The sequence below is a fragment of the Babylonia areolata genome, chromosome 30 (assembly GCF_041734735.1).
Source record: "Babylonia areolata isolate BAREFJ2019XMU chromosome 30, ASM4173473v1, whole genome shotgun sequence".
Classification (NCBI taxonomy): Eukaryota; Metazoa; Mollusca; class Gastropoda; order Neogastropoda; family Buccinidae; genus Babylonia; species Babylonia areolata.
This window is the reverse complement of record NC_134905.1, coordinates 19,735,566-19,755,565: the sequence shown is the minus strand read 5'-3', so window position 1 is coordinate 19,755,565 and position 20,000 is coordinate 19,735,566. Positions and strand designations below refer to the sequence as shown.

Sequence of the window (20,000 nt, the reverse complement as noted above, 5' to 3'; positions counted from 1 at the left end):
ACAGAAAGACCAGTACCTCAAAAGCAAGAAAATATTCACAACAACGACAACAACAAGAGAGAGAGAGAGAGAGAGAGAGAGAGAGAGAGAGAGAGAGAGAGAAACGACAAAAAGGCAAAATCTTTTGAAGAGTCATGGAAATGGATACCGCGCAGGAAGCAAATACAACAACAACAACAACAACAGTGATGATAGCAACACTGAACAACAACAACTGACAGCAACGACAAGCATAATAACTTAATGATAATAACAAAATAATGATTGTAACAGTAATAATAATGATGATGATCATTATCATCATCATAATCATCAGTAATAATCATGATAATTATAATAATCATAGTCGTATCAAGCCCCGGCACAGCAACCAGTGACAAAGCAAAATAATATAATGATAATTTTTTTTTTTAATTAAAAGAAAGGATGAACGCTACTGGTCCACTGATGCTATAATTTCAAGCCCAGAGAATGATGCACCCAGCGATCTTCAGCAAAGTGCGTTTGTTTGTGAGTCTGCATGTGCCGACTACTGTACTTCCCCGAAGTGTCACGTCTGGCTGTAAAGGCCAAACAACCACCATGTGTGTGTGTGTGTGTGTGTGTGTGTGTGTGTGTGTGTGTGTGTGTGTGTGTGCGCGCGCGCGCGCCCAGTTCGCTGTCACGGACACCTGTCGACCGGACTGATGTTTGCATGAAATTTTCCTGCACATCCGCCGCTGCAAAAACTACGTCACGTGTTTGCACAGCTGACAGATTCTACAGAATCTCAGTTTCTGCAGAAGGTCACAGCATTGATTCTTATGTATCTGGCTGCAGTATTCTTCTTCTTCTTCTTCTGCGTTCGTGAACTGCAACTCCCACGTTCACTCGTTTGTATACGACTGAGTGGGCTTTTACGTGTATGACCGTTTTTACCGCGCAATGTAGGCAGCCACACTCCATTTTCGGGGATGTGCATGCTGGGTGTGTTCTCAGTTGCATAACCACCGAACGGCGGCGCTGACAGGATCTTTAGCGTGCGTATGTGATCTTCTGCTTGCGTATACACACGAAAGGGGTTCAGGCACTAGCGGGAGATCGGCCGGAAAAAATTTCCACTGTGTCCCTTTATCCACCATGCAGCTGCCGTTACCGAGATTCGAACCTAGGACCCTCAAATTGAAAGTCAAAAGCTTTAACCATTCGGCTATTGCGCCCGTTTACAATGTATTCTAAACTACGCACACTGACACCTGATATCAAGAAATGAAAAAGTATATGTCATAACCATATTAATATTACTGATCACGTACATTTGATTGGTCTATTGCAGAGTTTGACACAATTTCACTATGAACATGGTGGGTTATGGAAACAAGAACATACCACGCGTGCACCCCCCCCCCCACCCCCACCCCTCCGAAAACCGGAGTATGGCTGCCTACATGGCGGGAGGGTAAATAAACAAAAACACGTAAAATGTTACATCATGTAAAATCTTACATTTATTTACATTGATATAATTATACACACACTGCGTGTGCAAAAATATAAACTGTGAGTCACATCTCTGTACATTGTCCAAAAAACAAAACAATTTTTTATTTCAAACGCAAAGAATACACCATAGCTGTTCTGTTTTATAGGTATTACTGATTGATATTATTGGTTGGCCTTTTCTTTTAAATCATTTGTAATTTTCACAGTGTCGTCTGCAAAGTTTTTCATCTGCCGCCATAGAACCTGTCAAAACTGTGCAGTTTTTTTAAATTTTTATTTTCATTATTATTATTATTTTTTTTACAACTATGAAAATCTGTCATTCATCGTAAAACAACAGCAAAATATCACTTACAGTGAAAAGACGTTAAACTAAAGAACGAACAGCAAAATACTATTTTCCCACTCCTGCACACATTCTAAGAATGATCATAGAACGATGTAGTTTGTTTTATGCTCGAAATATCCCCCTTTTTATTGTCATTTTTTAAAAGAACTATTATTGAATTAATCAGATTCACTTCCATTCGCATGGCAATTGTACTCTCTCCGTGTCACTGCTTGCCGTCAAATGCCGGCAACTCCGCTCATGCTCAAATCAACTGTACCCAGCTACCTGGTTCGTCATGTGACATCGTTCCGCTGTTTCATTGGATAGACACATCGCTCTTCCTTTCGTGGATTTGTCTACTGGAAGGCTTGGTCTAATGGTACACTGCTAGCCCAACGGATTGGAGATGGGAGATAGAGGTAAGCCACCCTGTCTGCACATTATGTAACGACAGCTCGCTTGTGCGTTATAGTCGTGGATACCTTTGAGCGTACTTAATTTACGAAAGTCTAAGCTTGCGACTAATTGGATAGAAAGCTGCAAAGGAATGGAAATAAAACGGCAAACATGTTTTTGCACTCGCACGTCGGTGGGGATTCTCTTCACTAAGGGGGTCACGTCATTGACTGCAGAGATTCCACGGGAGGGGCGTTCCGCATTCGAGTCGGTGAACACCTATTTCTGACCTTGGTTTTTATTGCTGCTCCGTTTACCGTCCACCGGGCGAAAGAGCTAGGCATTCGAAATACTTCCGTGGACATAGCGCGTTGCCGATGGTAGAAAGACCCATATGTTGCCACGGAACGAGAATAATAATATTAGTATTTAAGAAACTGGACTGTATCGCTCGTTTTGGGAAAGCGTTGCGTGTGCGGAGGCGTTGAAACTGATAATGCACGTGTCTGAATGATTCCATCCTATTCGTTCTTTTTTTGTTTGTTTGTTTCGACGATAATGTGAGATGCTTGAATTGCGTTGAGACTGCCAAGTCGGCACATCTTAACATGCTTGTCTAGTATGCTAATGGTTAAAGATGACACGTCAATTGAAAAAGTATTTGGCACGAGTATTCATTTGCACTTTACTTTCACTTCATTTTAAATTTAAAACAAATGTAGCTTAACGATGTTGCATCTTTTTTGTTTTTGTTATTTCGTGCAATAAAAAAATAAATATATATTTATTACTTTAGAAATAGGAGTTTGTCAGCTGAGGACAAAAAATAAATGTTCAAAGGAAGAAAACCAGAATTCGTTGTTGTGAACGATCGAGGTTTCACTTTCATTCCAGCATTTCAGCACCGAAAAATGTTTGAAAAATGACGGAATGTTATGGTGTACAGGGTATTTTATATAGCTCAATTTACTAGCCATGCAGATTTGGCAAAATCTTTTCCCTTGTCTCCTTCCTTTCACCTTTGGAGAACTGTTGCAGTCAAGAAAACAAAATTATTGGCAGTTGTTCATATCAACACTTTGTACACCTGTGTCTAAAGATAGAAACTGTGTAGTCTGCTAACTGCTGTGGATGTTTTCCCTCTTGATCATCTAGTATGGCATAGGGAGTGTTATGTTGCAATTCTCTGTGCTGTCTTTTTATTTATTTATTTATTTTTTTTTAATAAATTTGCAAACATTTTGTAGAAAATCAGTTGGCAGAATCATGAATACAATTTGTTAACAATAAATCATGATCCACAAATGACATATCAGCATTCAAACATGTACTGTGCACACTGAAGGCACAGAGGCATATATTCACACACACACACACACACACACACACACACACACACACACACACACACACACACACTATATATATATATATATATATATATATATATGAAACACTCACACACACACACACACACACACACACACACACACACACAACTCCCTCACAAACATAATAAAAACTAGTACACTGCACACTGTTAACTTGAGACATTGACTGTGATAGCTGGAAGTGTGTGTGTGTGTGTTTATCTTCAGTTTAACGTCTATTCACTATAAGTGTTTTTAGACGGAAAGGAGTCAAGTAGTGGATAAAGGAAAGGGAGTGCATGTGAATATTAGTGTAAAAAAGTGTTCATGTTATGTATCAGAGGGGAGGTAGATTATTATAAGAAAAAGTCTAAAGAGATTGTGGTGTGTATTGACTGAGATGTCATGGTGGGAGGGGGCGTGGGGGTGGGGGTGGGGGAGAGAATATGTATATGCATATCAACAAGTATTAACCTACAACAATGTAAATATAAATAACATTAATTAATCAGCATTCAAAGTTCAAACATGTACTATGCACACTGGAGGCACAGAGGCATGTATTCACACACACACACACACACACACACACACACTATATATATATATATATATATATATATATATATATATATATATATATATAAACACTGTGCCTGTGTGTGTGTGTGTGTATGCGTGTGTGCGTGTGTGTATGCATAGTGCTCACAAACATGCAAAAAAGTGAAGGTAAAAAGATTGTGTAAAACATGTCTGAAAGTCAGTAGAACAATAAGACATACTGGATGACTATTTTGACCCTTCTTTCAAAAACCATTTTATTTAAGGGCATGGTTCTTGGGCTGGAAAAAAACAAAACAAAAAAAAAGCCCTGTTGATTTGAATTGTTCTGCTGTTAAAAGCCCATAGCCTGAATAGAACTTGACATAAGATTCTCATGTTGTTCAAATTCATGATAATTGTATTATGATGCTTTGAAAAGAAAATACTCTCCTTCTTCTTCTTTGTTCGTGGGCAGCAAGTCCCATGTCCATTTGTATGTACACAAGTGGGCTTTTACATGTATGACCGTTGTTTTTTTTTTACTCCGCCATATAGGCAGCCATACTCTGTTTTCAGGGGTGAGAATACTGTTCAAAATCAAGTCATTGCTCAGAGGAGAATAATTTTGTCCCCCCAACTGTCCAGTGCTTGTGCTTGACCTTTAAGTACGACCCACCTTTATTGTAGGTATTATTCGTCATTGTTCTGATATTGAACACTGCTCTGCTTTTATTACATTTTTCGAAACAGGTTGTGCTGTGGGAGCTGGGGGTAGTTTGGAAAGGGCCGGTACAGATAAAGCCGAGTCAGTGTTTTGCGTTATTGAACCGACAGCAGATACTGTGGTGTACAACCTGCACTTTATGAATCAGTGGTTGTAGCCTTCAATCTGGTGACTCACCTCCTTTTTTAAAACGTGGAATGAAAGGTGTGCCTTTGTGGATCAGATCTTCGCGCTGATAAAATCGTTCTGGTCACATTTTGACCCAGGGTTGGTTTTTTTTTTTTGTTTTTTTTTGGGGGGGGGGGGGGGGGGGGGTTGAGGGGGGGTGGGGTGGGGGTAGGGGCTTTGAAAGTTGGATAAAATGCTTAACCTGTGGTGTGCTGGTTTATTTATTAAGGCTGTCTGCTTTCTTGTGGATGTTAGGATTCGTTCTTACCGCCTTAAAAAAAGAAGAAAAAAAAAAGAAAAAAAGTTTGTTTCATTAAGTTGATAATGATATAGATTTACATGGTTTTTGAAATTGTATTTTCTTTCTTTTTTTTTCTTTTTCTTTTTTTTTTTTTTTGGTGTGTGTGTGTGTGTGTGTGTGTGTGTTTCTTTTTCTCAAAAACAGTGTGGAGAAGCGTAAGCCATGTCATGTGAAATAAGTAGGTGACATAATTTTTGCAGTTCGAGTGAAACTGGTGATTTTCACAAAGGTTCCACTTTCACATAGGAGTTCACTGGTGACGATAATGATGATGATGATGATGATGTGGACACTGATATGGTTAGATGGAGGGGAGGTGGGTGGGGAGGGAGGGGAGGGGGAGTGGGTTGTGATTGGTGGTTTCAGTGTAATTATTGAGGGAGAGGAGATGGTGTAGGGGGAAAGAGGGGGATGGGAAGGAGTGTGTGACTGTGTGTGTGTGTGTGTGTGGTGGGGTGGGGGTGGTGGTGGGGGGGATGGGAGTGGGTGGGTAGAGGTAGCCTCATTGTCCCCCCTTAGTGCAATTGAATTTGGGAGTTAGCACTCTTTTCTGGTGAACTTTTGTTGTGTTTATTTTAGATAACGGCTAACAGCCTAGGAAGGGAACACAACAATGGGGTCACCAGGAAATCACAGGCCATTCTTTCTACTTTTCCGCCCCCACCCCCACCCCCCCACCACCCCCCAACCCCCATCCACTGCCTGCCCCCCACCCCCACCCCCACCCCCACCCAATTAGGGCTGTAGAAAATGCTGGGTGGTAGCTGAGCAGTACCCCAGTGGTAAATCACCTGACTGGGGAAGCAAGTGTCCACATTTGAGTCTGATATTTATGATATATGGATCAATATATATATTTTTTAAAGTCTTTATTTAATTACACATACTTCACCGTTTGTTTAATCACTGTTTCACTGGACCTTCCATGGTTGGTTTTAGTTTTTGCTTGTCATTTGGATGGGATGATTGAACTGAGGTCCCATGTGCAGCATGCACTTTTTTTTTTTTGCACGTGTCAAAGAACCCATGGCAGTGATAGGGGTTGTTGTTCATGGTAAAGTTCTCTATATTGAAAAGGGCACTTTGATTGTAGAACAAATCAACTTGCAGAGAGAAGGTAGACCCAAACTGGCGGCACAGTATGTGGTGACATTACAACAGTACAATTGCAATGCAGTGCAATACATAGTCATTCGCATGAGACGATAAACCGAGGTCCCGTGTGCTAGCATGCACTCAGTGCACATAAAAGAACCCACGGCAACAAAAGGGTTGTTCCTGGCAAAATTCTGTCGAAAAATCCACATCGATAGGAAAAAGAAATAAAACTGCATGCAGGAAAAAATACAACAAAAAAAAGGGTGGCGCTGTAGTGTAGTGAAGTGACGCGCTCTCCCTGGGGAGAGCAGCCCGAATTTCACACAGAGAAATCTGTTGTGATAAAAAGAAATACAAATACAAATACAAGTACATTTTATATGTATTCATGTAACACACACACACACACACACACACACACGTTATTTAAAAAAAAAAAAAGAGGTCCTTTATTGTTGCTGTGAAAAAAAAATCTGTTGCACGTGCAAAGTGCATACATACATGCACAAGGACAGATGACATATGCATGCGTGTACATGTCAGCATAAACACAAACACTTTTTTTTGGTTTTGCTACATGTACTATATAGTGATACACATCACACACTCTTGTGTACGATTTATAACCTAACAGAGACGTTGTTGGCAATTGTCTCACGTTTGTGATATAGATACATGCACGTATGTGCATTGAACCTCTGGTTTGAAGCGCTTGTTCACAGGAGCTAGTTCGAAGATCTGTTATAAACTTAACTCACTCAGTACGGCCAGTCCTCTCTTCTCCTCTACACAGACCCCTTGGATGTCCAGTGGGTGTCTGAATGACCCAACCTTTAGCTTTCGTCGTCAGAATTGTGGTATTCTCTGTCAACATTCACCTCTTCAGTATAAGAGCCTTCCGCTTGCAATATTTTGATGATGGTAATTGGGGTGAAACGCTGTTAACGTCGTCCCTTTCGCCGTTCGTATGGAGAGAGTTAAAGCTGCTTCAGGTGATCATGTCGGTTTGTCATTGTGAATTTTGGAACCTGTTACCAGACGCCTGATGCTGTGTAACCTTCTTTACACATGCAGACACATACACACATACATTGTGTGTGTGTGTGTGTGTGTGTGTGTGTGTGTGTGTGTGGTCAGAAAGTGAGGGGGGGGGTTTGGGGGTGAGGGTTGGCAGAATGAGAAAGAAGAGTGCCAAAAGAACATCAAACATCAAATCATTTCCTGCTCTGACCCTGAAAAAATTTTTTTTTTGGGGGGGGGTCTTCTTTTTAAATTTTTTTTTCTGATCAGACTGTTGTTTAACTGTCTTAATCTCCCACCACCTTCCCCCTCTTTCCACTCCCCCTCCCCCCCCCCCTCCCCCCCCGCTTATATATAATATGTTCTTATTTCTTTCTTGTCTTAACACCCCTCAAAGAAATGTGATGATGGAAAGGATAACGTGTCCCTCCAGCACACAACACGTGGCTCCTGTTTGCCGGTTGGCAGTTGGCACAGGCACAGCGGCAACCCCCCCCCCCCCCCCCCAAAAAAAAGAAGTTAACCCCCCCATCCCCCAAACAAAAAAGGCATTTCACTTCTCAGCTCAGCAGTTGCAGCTAATCCAAATCGTGATCCATAGCGAAGGATCAGAGATCCGGTGTGGGTTTTGCGTAATGCTTGCAGCGTTGGCAGTTAGGTCAGGTGAAACCCTTTTTTCTTTTTTTTTTTCTTTTTCTTAACCTCTTCTTCCCCCGCACCCCCACCCCCCACACCCCCTCCCCCAAAGTTCCCAGAATAACTGAGTGGATTCACACGCCTGTCAGCCCATCTATCAGAGCGTGTGGTGCACTACGCACCACGCACCATGCACACACACACACACACACACACACACACTCATGCAATGCAGGCTTTGTGCCGTGCACACGTGCCGTGTGTCTGCTGGTATTGGCAAGGGCGGTGGTGGTTCTTTTCTACCTGTGGGGATGGGGGGAGTGGTGGGGTGGGGTGGGGTTGGGCTGGGGTTGGGGTTGGGGTGGTTGTTATTTCATCCCAGTTGTTGGATGAAAGTACTCTTCTGGAAGTGATTTGTTTTTTTTGTGTGTGTGTGGGAGTGAGGGAAGTGAGTGGGAGAGGAGGAGGAGGATAGAGATGCAGAGGCAGAGAGAGAGAGAGAGGAGAGAGAGAGGGAGGGAGAAAGAGAAGAGAGAGGGGAGTAGGATCAAGCTGAGTTGGGTGGGTGGGTGGATTTGGAGCGTGGGTGAGTACAAAGTGTGTGGGTGGGGAAAATGGGACAGTGAGAGGGGGGGGGGAGAGGGTAGGGGACTGAAAGGTGGAAACAGGTGGGTGGGACCTGAAAGAAGAAGAAGAAGAAGTTGGAGGAGAGAGAGAGAGGGAGAGAGAGAGAGAGAAGAAGAGGAGGAGGAGAGAGAAAGAAGAAGAGGAGGAGGGAGGAGGAGAGAAAGAAGAAGAAGAGGAGGAGAGAGGAGGAGGAGAGAGAGAGAGAGAGGAGAGAAAGAAGAAGAGGAGGAGGAGGAGAGAAAGAAGAAGAGGAGGAGGAGGAGAGAGAGGAGAGAAAGAAGAAGAGGAGGAGGAGAGAAAGAAGAGGAGGAGGAGAGAGGAGAGGTAGTTTTTTTTTGGGTGTGTGTACAGATTTCTTTTCTTTTTTTTTTTCTTTTCCCCCTCCTGATCTACTGTCTTTTTTGTTTTTGTTGTTGTTTTTGTTTGGTTTTTGTACTGTTTTGCCTGTTGCAACAACTCCCACGATGGTTTTGTGAAAGGTGTGTGTGTGAGTGGGGTCGGCTGTGGAGTTTTTCACCTGTGTGAAGGTTGTTAGTTCTTCTTCTGCGTTCACTCGTATGCACACGAGTGGGCTTTTACGTGTATGACCGTTTTTACCCCACCATGTAGGCAGCCATACTCCGTTTTCGGGGGTGTGCATGCTGGGTATGTTCTTGTTTCCATAACCCACCGAACGCTGACATGGATTACAGGATCTTTGACGTGCGTATTTGATCTTCTGCTTGCATATACACACGAAGGGGGTTCAGGCACTAAGCAGGTCTGCACATATGTTGACCTGGGAGATCGTTAAAAATCTCCACCCCTTTACCCACCAAGGCCGCCGTCACCGTGATTCGAACCCAGGACCCTCAGATTGACAGTCCAACGCTTTAACCACTCGGCTTTTGCGCCCGTCAAGGTTGTTAGTTGTTACCCCAACTACCAGTCTCTGGAGATCTGCTCTTGATACTGCTAGGCTGATAGACAGTACACACTCCTTGGCTTCTTCTGGGGGGGGGGGGGGGGGGGGGGGGAGCAGTAGGGAGGGGAGGGAAGGTGCTTAATGCCACATGTGTGCAGAGAGAGAGAGAGAGAGAGGTTGCTGTATGAGCTGAGGGGGAGAGAGAGAGAGAGCATTAAAAGTTCTGCATCTGCAGTGTTTCAAAAGTAATCGGCAAAAAAATTTGCTGCTGTATTCCTCCTTGCCCGGTGATTGATAATTATTATCTCGCTGTTTTCCTGCGTATTCCTTGTGCGTGCGCGCGCACACACACAGTGACACACACACACACACACACACACACACACACACACACATACACACACACACACATACACACACCAACACACACACACACACACACACACACACACACACACACACACACACACACACACACACACACACACACGCATGCCAGTACTCACACACACACAGTGACACATGCACACACAGAGTGAGACACACACACAGAGTGGCACATGTACGCATGTGCGCATATACACACATGCACATGCACACACTCTCTCTCTCTCTCTCTCTCTCTCTCTCATGCCATTGGAATCATACACGTGGGCACATACAGCACAGAGTTGATATTAATTTATTTAGTTACACTTCAGTGAAACTGTTGAAAAAAAAAAAAGGCATAGACTTTTATTATTTATCTGTATTATATCAAACTTGGTGTATGTGTGTATGTGAATGAGTCTGTCTTTCTCCTGCTCGCTCTCTGTGTGTGTCTTTCTCCTGCTCTCTCTGTGTGTCTTTCTCCTGCTCTGTCTGTGTGTCTTTCTCCTGCTCTCTCTCTGCGTCTTTCTCCTGCTCTCTCTGTGTGTCTTTCTCCTGCTCTCTCTGTGTGTCTTTCTCCTGCTCTCTCTGTCTCTGTGTGTCTTTCTCCTGCTCTCTCTCTCTCTGTGTGTCTTTCTCCTGCTCTCTCTGTGTGTCTTTCTCCTGCTCTCTCTCTCTGTGTCTTTCTCCTGCTCTCTCTCTCTGTGTCTTTCTCCTGCTCTCTCTCTCTTTCTCCTGCTCTCTCTCTCTGTGTCTTTCTCCTGCTCTCTCTCAATGTCTTTCTCCTGCTCTCTGTGTGTGTCTTTCTCCTGCTCTCTCTCTGTGTGTCTTTCTCCTGCTCTCTCTCTGTGTGTCTTTCTCCTGCTCTCTCTGTGTGTCTTTCTCCTGCTCTCTCTCTGCGTCTTTCTCCTGCTCTCTCTGTGTCTTTCTCCTGCTCTCTGTGTGTGTCTTTCTCCTGCTCTCTCTCTGTGTGTCTTTCTCCTGCTCTCTCTCTGTGTGTCTTTCTCCTGCTCTCTCTGTGTGTCTTTCTCCTGCTCTCTCTCTGCGTCTTTCTCCTGCTCTCTCTGTGTCTTTCTCCTGCTCTCTGTGTGTGTCTTTCTCCTGCTCTCTCTCTGTGTGTCTTTCTCCTGCTCTCTCTCTATGTCTTTCTCCTGCTCTCTCTGTGTGTCTTTCTCCTGCTCTCTCTCTCTGTATCTTTCTCCTGCTCTCTCTCTCTGTGTCTTTCTCTAGCTCTCTCTCTCTTTCTCCTGCTCTCTATCTTTCTCCTGCTCTCTCTCTGTGTCTTTCTCCTGCTCTCTCTCTGTCTTTCTCCTGCTCTCTCTCTCTGTGTCTTTCTCCTGCTCTCTCTGTCTTTCTCCTGCTCTCTCTCTCTGTGTCTTTCTCCTGCTCTCTCTGTCTTTCTCCTGCTCTCTCTCTCTGTGTCTTTCTCCTGCTCTCTCTCAGTGTCTTTCTCCTGCTCTCTCTGTGCGTCTTTCTCTTGCTCTCTCTCTGTGTGTCTTTCTCCTGCTCTCTCTGTGTGTCTTTCTCCTGCTCTCTCTCTCTGTCTTTCTCCTGCTCTCTCTGTCTTTCTCCTGCTCTCTCCTGCTCTCTCTCTCTCTCTCTGTCTTTCTCCTGCTCTCTCTCTCTCTCTGTGTCTTTCTCCTGCTCTCTCTCTGTGTGTCTTTCTCCCTGTGTCTTTCTCCTGCTCTCTCTCTCTCTGTCTCCTTCTCTCTCACTCATGCCCCTTCTCTCTCTGCCCCTCATCTCTCTCTCTACCCCCCCCCCCCCCCCGCCCCCCACCTCTCTTTCTCTCTCTCTGTGTCTCTTTCCAGATGACAGAACAAATAGGAGGCAGTATAGTGCTGTGTGGTCAAATAGTTTTCCAGCCCCTGTCTCACACACATGTATACATACATGTATTCTCATTCAGTTTGTTGGGGGTATCTAATCTAACGCAGTGTCCCATCTCGCTCTCTACTCCCCCCCCCCCCTCCCCCACCTCTTTCCCTCTCTCTGTCTCTCTTTCCAGATGATATGTAGCTGTGTCCGGAGTGGTTCTAATAGGGTACGGCACAAAAGACTTGACTAAATGATTGATTGAATGAAAGGATAGACAAGATCCCACGCACAGGCCAGGAACATATAGAGGCCAGTCACAAATGGGGTTTTTCTATTGTTTTATTTACAGTAGTTATTAGATGAGAAGAAAACCTAAGAGAAGAGAAGAGAACTAAAAGAAGAAGACCGTGCCTGGAATGACACAAACAAATGTCATAAGCACAACATGTTGACACAAGTGAATAGTAAAGCACATGTATACATATTACATGGAAAGACTATCACTCGGGTTTGGGATATGCAACAACATAATGCATATACATGTGCGTGAGGCAAATATTGGAGCAAGCATAGCGCTTGGTCACAGATAGAACAAATAGGAGGCAGTATAGTGCTGTGTGGTCAAATAGTTTTCCAGCCCCTGTCTCACACACATGTATACATACATGTATTCTCATTCAGTTTGTTGGGGGTATCTAATCTAAGGCAGCTCAGTGTCCCATCTGGCAGGCATCCATCCTCTCACTTTGCGGCCCAGAAATGAGAATGAAGCTGTCACTGATTTGAATTGAATTTTGGAGGATCAATTTTTTCATATTTCAGTGTCTGCTTTTGTGCCTCGGCTGGTGTGTTTAGGTGTGTGTGTGTGTGTGTGTGTGTGTGTGTGTGTGTTTGCATATTTTGTGTGTGTGGATGTTGGGATGAGGAGTGTGTGTGTGTGTGGGGGGGGGGGGGGAGGAGTGTGTGTGTGTGTGTGTGTGTGTGTGTGTGTTTGTGTGTTTGCATATTTTGTGTGTGTGGATGTGGGGAGGAGTGTGTGTTGTGTGTGTGTGAGTGTGTGTTGTGTGTGTATGTGGTGTGTGTGTGTGTGTGTGTGTGTGTGTGTGTGTGTGTGTGTTTGCATATTTTGTGTGTGTGAATGTGGGGAGGAGTGTGTGTGTGTGTGTGTGTGTGTTTGCATATTTTGTGTGTGTGGATGTTTGGAGGAGTGTGTGTGTGTGTGTGTGTGTGTGTGTGTGTGTGTGTGTTGTTTGCATATTTTGTGTGTGTGGATGTGGGGATGAGGAGTGTGTGTGTGAGTGTGTGTGTGTGTGTGTGCTGTTTGCATATTTTGTGTATGTGGATGTGGGGAGGAGTGTGTGCGTGTACATGTGTGTTTGTGTGTGTGTGTGTGTGTGTGTGTGTGTGGTTTACATATTTTGCATGTGCGGATGTGGGGATGAGGAGTGTGTGTGTGTGTGTGTGTGTGTGTGTGTGTGTGTGTGTGTGTGTTTGCATATTTTGCGTGTGTGGATGTGGGGAGAAGTGTGTAGTAGTAGTCTTCAGTTTAACATCTTTCCACTTGAAGTGATATTAGACGAAGGGAGGAGTGTGTGTGTGTGTGTGTGTGTGTGTGTGTGTGTGTGTTGTTTGCATATTTTGTGTGTGTGGATGTGGGGAGGAGTGTGTGTGTGTGTTTGTGTGTATGTATGTGTGTGTGCGTGCGCATTGTTTGCATATCTTGCGTGTGTGGATGTGGGGAGGAGGAGTGTGTATGCATCTGTGTACGTGCGTGCGTGCATGTGTGTGCGCGCGCGCGCGTGTTTCGCTGACCTTGCCAGATCTCAGTGGCAGAAACAGAATTTGGAGGGAGACTGGCAGTCTTTGTTGTTGTGGTAGTAGGTGAGGCGGGGAGGGGTTTTTTTTTTTTTGCCGTTGGAGGGTTGGGTACTATCATGACTGTGTCTGGCCACAACCAACCAACCAACCATCCAACCAACCAACCGCCCCCTTTTATCTCTGTGTCTGCCTGTTTTTCTGTCTGTCTCTCTTTCTCTCTCTGTGTCTTCGAAGGAGAAAAAAAAAAAAAAAGAGGCGAAAAGCATCATCAGTGATGGTGTGAACAATTATTATTGTGTGTGTGTGTGGGGGGGGGTGTAGTCAGGTATCAGGGAAAACAACAGCATGTGTTACTACAGTTACCCCTCTCCCTCCCCCCCCACCCACCCACCCACCCGCACTAGTGCTACTACTACTACTACCGCCAACAAACCTCCTCTTGAGTCTGGAATTCTGGAGAAATTGGGATGGAAAGCAATGCAGGACAGGCATACACACACACACACACACACATACACACACACACACACACAGGCACATAGAGGGGACACACACACACACACACACACACACACACACACACACACACACACACACACACACACACACACACATGATACGCACACACACACACACACATGATACGCACACACACAACACACACACACACACACACACACACACACACACACACACACAAACTCACACACACACACACACACATCTCAAACACACACACACACACACACACACACACACACACACACACAGGCATTGGAGGCATCTTACCTGGCTGACAAACAATAGGATGTGCTTGGTTGGCTGGTTGGCAGAGTGACGGTGTGACAGGGGTTAAGTTGAAGTTGCACCGGTGGAAACTGGAATCCCTACTCTGGCAGTTATGTTACTGTACTGTCAGCAGTAGTGCTGACTGGCCCTCTCTTCTGTACTGCTGCTGCTGCTGCTGGCAGCAGCAGTCTCTCTGTGTGTGTGTGTGTGTGTGTGTGTGTGTGTGTCTGTGTCTTTGTGTTTGTGTGTGCATAGAATGTGTGTGTGTGTTTGTGTGTGTGTGTGCATAGAATGTGTGTGTGTGTGTGTGTGTGTGTGTGTGTGTGTGTGTGTGTGTGGAGACAATGTGTGTGTGTGTGTGTGCATAGAATACATACACGTATATGTGTGTATGTTATGTCTTGGTATATTTTGTGTGGGGGTGGTGGAATAAGAGAGAGAGAGAGAGAGAGAGAGAGTGTGTGTGTGTGTGTGTGTGTGTGTGTTCATGTGCATAGAATGAATGTGTGCGTGTTGCATGTTTGCATATTATTTTATATGGGTGGGGTGGGTGGGGGGGGGGTAGTGGAGGGAGTGTATGTGTGTACTCTGTGTGTGTGTTCATGTGTGTGTGTGTGTGTGCCTGCCTGTGTGCATGCGTGCGCACATGCACACACTGAGCCCCTCTTTGTGCTGCTGCAGCAGTCATTGCTGTGTTAGCGGTGGTGTGGTGTGGTGTGGTGTTGGTGTCAGTGTCGTCTTCTTCTCTGACTTGATGTCTTTTAGCCTGTGGAGGAGGGGGGCGGGAGGGGGGGCAGGGATGGGGGGCGGGGGGGGGGGGGGGATGAATGTCTTAGTGTGTGGTGGATGGGTGTATGGTGGAGTGAGGGTTTGGGGGGTGGGGGGATGGGGGTGGGGGTCGTGGGAATGTTACCTGCCAGTTTTGTGTCCCTGCATTCCCCTTCTGGCTGTTCCTTTGGGGGGGTCGTGGGGGGTGGGGTGTGTGTGGGGGGGGGTCTGGTAGAAAGTGAGGGACGAGGGAGGTGATAGGTCGTTAACTGTTAACTCTTTGTGTGTGTGTGTGTGTGTGTGTGTGTGTGTGTGTGTGCATGTTTGTGCATGCGTGTGTTCGTGTGTGTGTGCGTGCTTTGTGTGTGTGTGTGTGTGTGTGTGTGTTTGCATATCAGTTATCGACAGACGGTGTAACTTTAGATAAACTGCAACTGTTCTTTTTTGTTAAATGCATGCGGGAGTTTGATGCCAGCATGTTTCAGGACTAGAAATTCCCAGACAGTTGTTAGTTTTCCAGGAGAGCAAGTAGATACAAAAATCTACTCCCCCCCACCCCCCCGCCCCCCCGCTGCCCCCCAAAAATTCTACTTGTCCTCCCTGAGTAAAGAGACAGTAAATAAAAGTGATTAACTCACTCAGTATGGCCAGTCCTCTCTTCTCCTCTACACAGACCCCTCGGATGTCCAGTGGGTGTCTGAATGACCCAACCTTTAGCTTCCGTCGTCAGAATTGTGGTATTCTTTGTCAGCATTCACCTCTTCAGTATAAGAGCCTTCCACTTGCAATATTTTGATGATGGTAATTGGAGTGAAACGCTGTTAGCGTCGTCTCTTTCGCTGTTCGTATGGAGAGAGTTAATGGTGGGGCAGGCATGAATGATTCAGTATTACAACTATTACATTTACAGGTAGTATGTAATGCAGCAGTTTTACAGCCTCATGAAACAGCTTTCGATTTCTGGCCGAGAGAGGATATGAGCTCTCGAGCCAATGGCAGCAGCAGCAGCAGCAGCAGAAAAGAGTTCCAGCTGGATCTGGTCGAGGAGAAATGAAAGTAAACTTCATAGCGATTAAATTTTCCCAACTCAGTGGCTCAGTGGTTAAAATGTTTGCCAGAAAAGGTGACCCAGTCATGAAGTGGCGACCGCCTTGGAGGCTTGGGTTCGAACCTGCCGAGAACCAGGAATTAAAAAAAAAAAAGAATATGAAGAAGAAAAGGCGGCAATACAAGGGCATCCAGGAATCATGACCTGGGTGCAGCCCGGCCGCCTTAGAGTGTAAGGAGTTAAGGGCCGAAATGACGGGCACAATAGCTGAGCGGTTAAAGCGTTGGACTGTCAATCTTAGGGTCCCGGGTTCGAATCATGGTGACGGCGCCTGGTGGGTAAAGGTGGAGATTTTTACGATCTCCCAGGTCAACATATGTGCAGACCTGCTAGTGCCTGAACCCCCTTCGTGTATATATGCAAGCAGAAGATCAAATACGCACGTTAAAGATCCTGTAATCCATGTCAGTGTTCGGTGGGTTATGGAAACAAGAACATACCAGCATGCACACCCCCGAAAACGGAGTATGGCTGCCTACATGGCAGGGTAAAAACGGTCATACACGTAAAAGCCCACTCGTGTGCATACGAGTGAACGTGGGAGTTGCAGCCCACGAACGCAGAAGAAGGAGGAGGGCCGAAACACTTGACTGAGGGGGGCTTCTTCTCTGAAGACCTTGTACTGATTCCTGAATTGTTCTTTCTCTTGTCTCTTGCTGTCTTGGCCATATTTAAAAAAAAAATGTCTTTCTTTCCTTGATATTTTCTTTGGTTAAGGAGAAAGGTGGAGGTGGGAAGTGTGATCAGTCCTCATTGAAGCCTTAGCGCACATAAAAGAACCCACGGCAACAAAAGGCTTGTTCCTGGCAAAATTTTGTAGAAAAACCCACTTCAATAGGAAAAGCAAATAAAACTGCACGCAGGAAAAAATACCAAAAAAAATGGGTGGCGCTGTAGTGTAGCGATGCACTCTCCCTGGGGAGAGCAGCCCGAATTTCACACAGAGAAATATGTTGTGATAAAATGAGAAATACAAATACAAGCAGACTGCTAATTGAGTCACCTTTCTACTGCCACATTCTTCTTCTTCTTCTTCTTCTTCGTTTGTGGGCTGCAACTCCCACATTAACTCATATGTACACGAGTGGGCTTTTACGTGTATGACCGTTTTTACCCCCACCATGTAGGCAGCCATACTCTGCTTTCAGGGTTGTACATGCTGGGTATGTTCTTGTTTCCGTAACCCACCGAACGCCGACATGGATTACAGGATCTTTAACGTGCGTATTTGATCTTCTGCTTGCGTATTCACACGAAGGGGGTTCAGGCACTGGTAAGTCTGCACATATGTGTATATGTTGACCTGTGAGATTGGAAAAATCTCCACCCTTTACCCACCAGGCGCCGTCACCGTGATTTTAACCCGGGATTCTCAGATTGAAAGTCCAATGCTTTAACCACTCGGCTCTTACGCCCGTCACTGACATTCAAAAACCGGTCCCGTGGACAAGCCAAGAGAGCATTTCCATTTGTCTGCCAGAAGATTGAAGTTGTTTATGACAATTGGACCAGTGGGCGTTTTGTGCCTTGTGTTTAGATGCTTACATATATATATATATTTTTTTTTTACATACGTGCAGGCTTGTGCATGTACACAGGCATACATGTGGGTGTTTCCACATACAAGTATGCACATTCAGTTAGGTTTGTAGATTTATTTATTTAGTATTATTATTATTATTATTTTATTATTATTTTCATTACTACTACCTTTTTTATATCATAATTATTTATTTATTTATGTAAGCTTATCTATCTATCTATATATATATATATATATATATATTTTTTTTTCTCAAGGCCTGACTAAGCGCGTTGGGTTACGCTGCTGGTCAGGCATCTGCTTGGCAGATGCGGTGTAGCGTATGTGGATTTGTCCGAATGCAGTGACGCCTCCTTGAGCTACTGAAACTGAAACTGAAACTGTAGACTGGATGCCAGCATGTTTTAGATAAGGAATGGGTTTTCATGCGTGCGCGTACGTGTATACATCCACACAGGTGTACCTCTTTTCTTTCTGTCTGTCTAGGGCCTCAAGAAATTCACGAGACAAAATTTGAAATGGAAAACGTGAACATACACACGCATACATGCGCATGCACGTACACACGCACGCATGCATGCATGCTCGCTCGCACGCACGCACACACGCACACACACACACACACACACATGTATACATGTGCATAGAGTGCATCTTTCACCCTGTGTTTTTTTTTCCCCCCCTCGTTTAATATCACTCAGTGAAATAACGAAGAAAAGAAACAGGCACACACACATGAATGCACCTGCATAAAAATAATGCACGTTCACATTGGCGTGGCGTACACACAGACACAGACACATGCACACACTTACACACACACACACACACACACACACACACATGTATGCATGTGTATAGAGTGCATCTTTCACCCTGTGGTGTTCCCCCCCCCCCTCGTTTAATATCACTCAGTGAAATAACGAAGAAAAGAAACAGGCACACACACATGAATGCACCTGCATAAAAATAATGCACGTTCACATTGGCGTGGCGTACACACACACACACACACACACAGACACACACACACACGAAACACTTTTCTTTTTTTTTCCTTATTTTTTTTTCAGGCTAGACATCAATGCACATCTGTTGCCGCGTTACCTTAGTCAGTGGTTCAGTAGCTAGATCACTCTTGTCGTGGAGAAAAATGTGATGAGATCTGCAGACCTGAGCCCTGGCTGATGTATCTCCCCCTTTCTCTCTCTCTCTCTCTCTCTCTCTGTTTCGGCTAAGTCTTTTGATGGCATCTAATAAAGAAAGCATTGTAAAGAATTTGTCCATTTACATATATAAAGCATTTAAGTTAAGATCAATAATGATATCATAATTCCTTTGATGATTGTTTCGCCTTGTGCACTTGCATGTTTAATAATGTTGTATACTGCACCCCTTCATGAGGGGCAATGACCTATATGAATAAATCATCCGAATCCGAATCCGAATCTCTCTGTACTGAAGCGACGTGGTGGAATGGAATGGGTTAGGTGTTCTAGCTTGTGATCCAGTGTGTTCACCAGTGATCAGGGTTTGAGGCCCCCGTTTTGGTATGGTGTTGGGGGGGTCCCTTGGGTTCTTCTTTCTGTTTCTGCCATCAGTGTCCATGTCTCTCACATCCATAAAAAAGAGGATGGAGACCACTAGTGACTTGTAGAGCAGGGAATTTTGTGTGGAATCTTACTACACATCTCCTACAAGGAGCACAAGACCAATGACTATGATGTGCGGAACCTGGTCAGCAACCTTGTTGGGGCCCCAAGAAGCACTGCTGGCGACTTGTCAAACGACGGAAGATGGCATGGTTTGGTCACGTTATACGACATGACACCCCCCTCTCCAAAACCATCCTGCAAGGGACTGTAGAGGGAGGGCGCAGACGGGGGGGCGGCAGAGAAAGAGCTGGTCCGACAACGTCAAGGAATGGACCTTTTAAAATGACGATGCCAGATCTCCTCACGACAGCTGCCAACAGAATGGCGTGGCGAGCTATGACATCTTCCTCACGTCCCCCCAACGACCACAGCGGTCGAGGGAATGAGTGAGTGAGTGGGGTCCCTTGGGGGGCGTGGGGGGGTGGGGTGGGGGTGGGGGGTGAGCCACTTTACTGTGATTTTCCTCAGCTCCACCCAGGTGTGAATGGATTACCTGACTTTGATTTGGGTAGACGGGCACAATAGCCGAGCA

At 45.0% G+C, this 20,000-nt stretch overlaps 1 protein-coding gene across 2 annotated transcripts in view; it reads left to right on the top strand.

Annotated features, from left to right (window-relative positions):
- Positions 1–2,167: 2,167 nt before the first annotated feature.
- LOC143275398 (uncharacterized) overlaps positions 2,168–20,000 on the top strand; it is an 86,030-nt gene continuing 68,197 nt past the window's right edge. For both annotated transcript variants that reach the window (XM_076579472.1, XM_076579471.1), the window contains exon 1: positions 2,168–2,232. In XM_076579472.1, the coding sequence (XP_076435587.1) occupies positions 2,220–2,232 (13 nt within the window). In that variant the 5' untranslated portion in view covers positions 2,168–2,219. The remainder of the gene's footprint in view (positions 2,233–20,000) is intronic.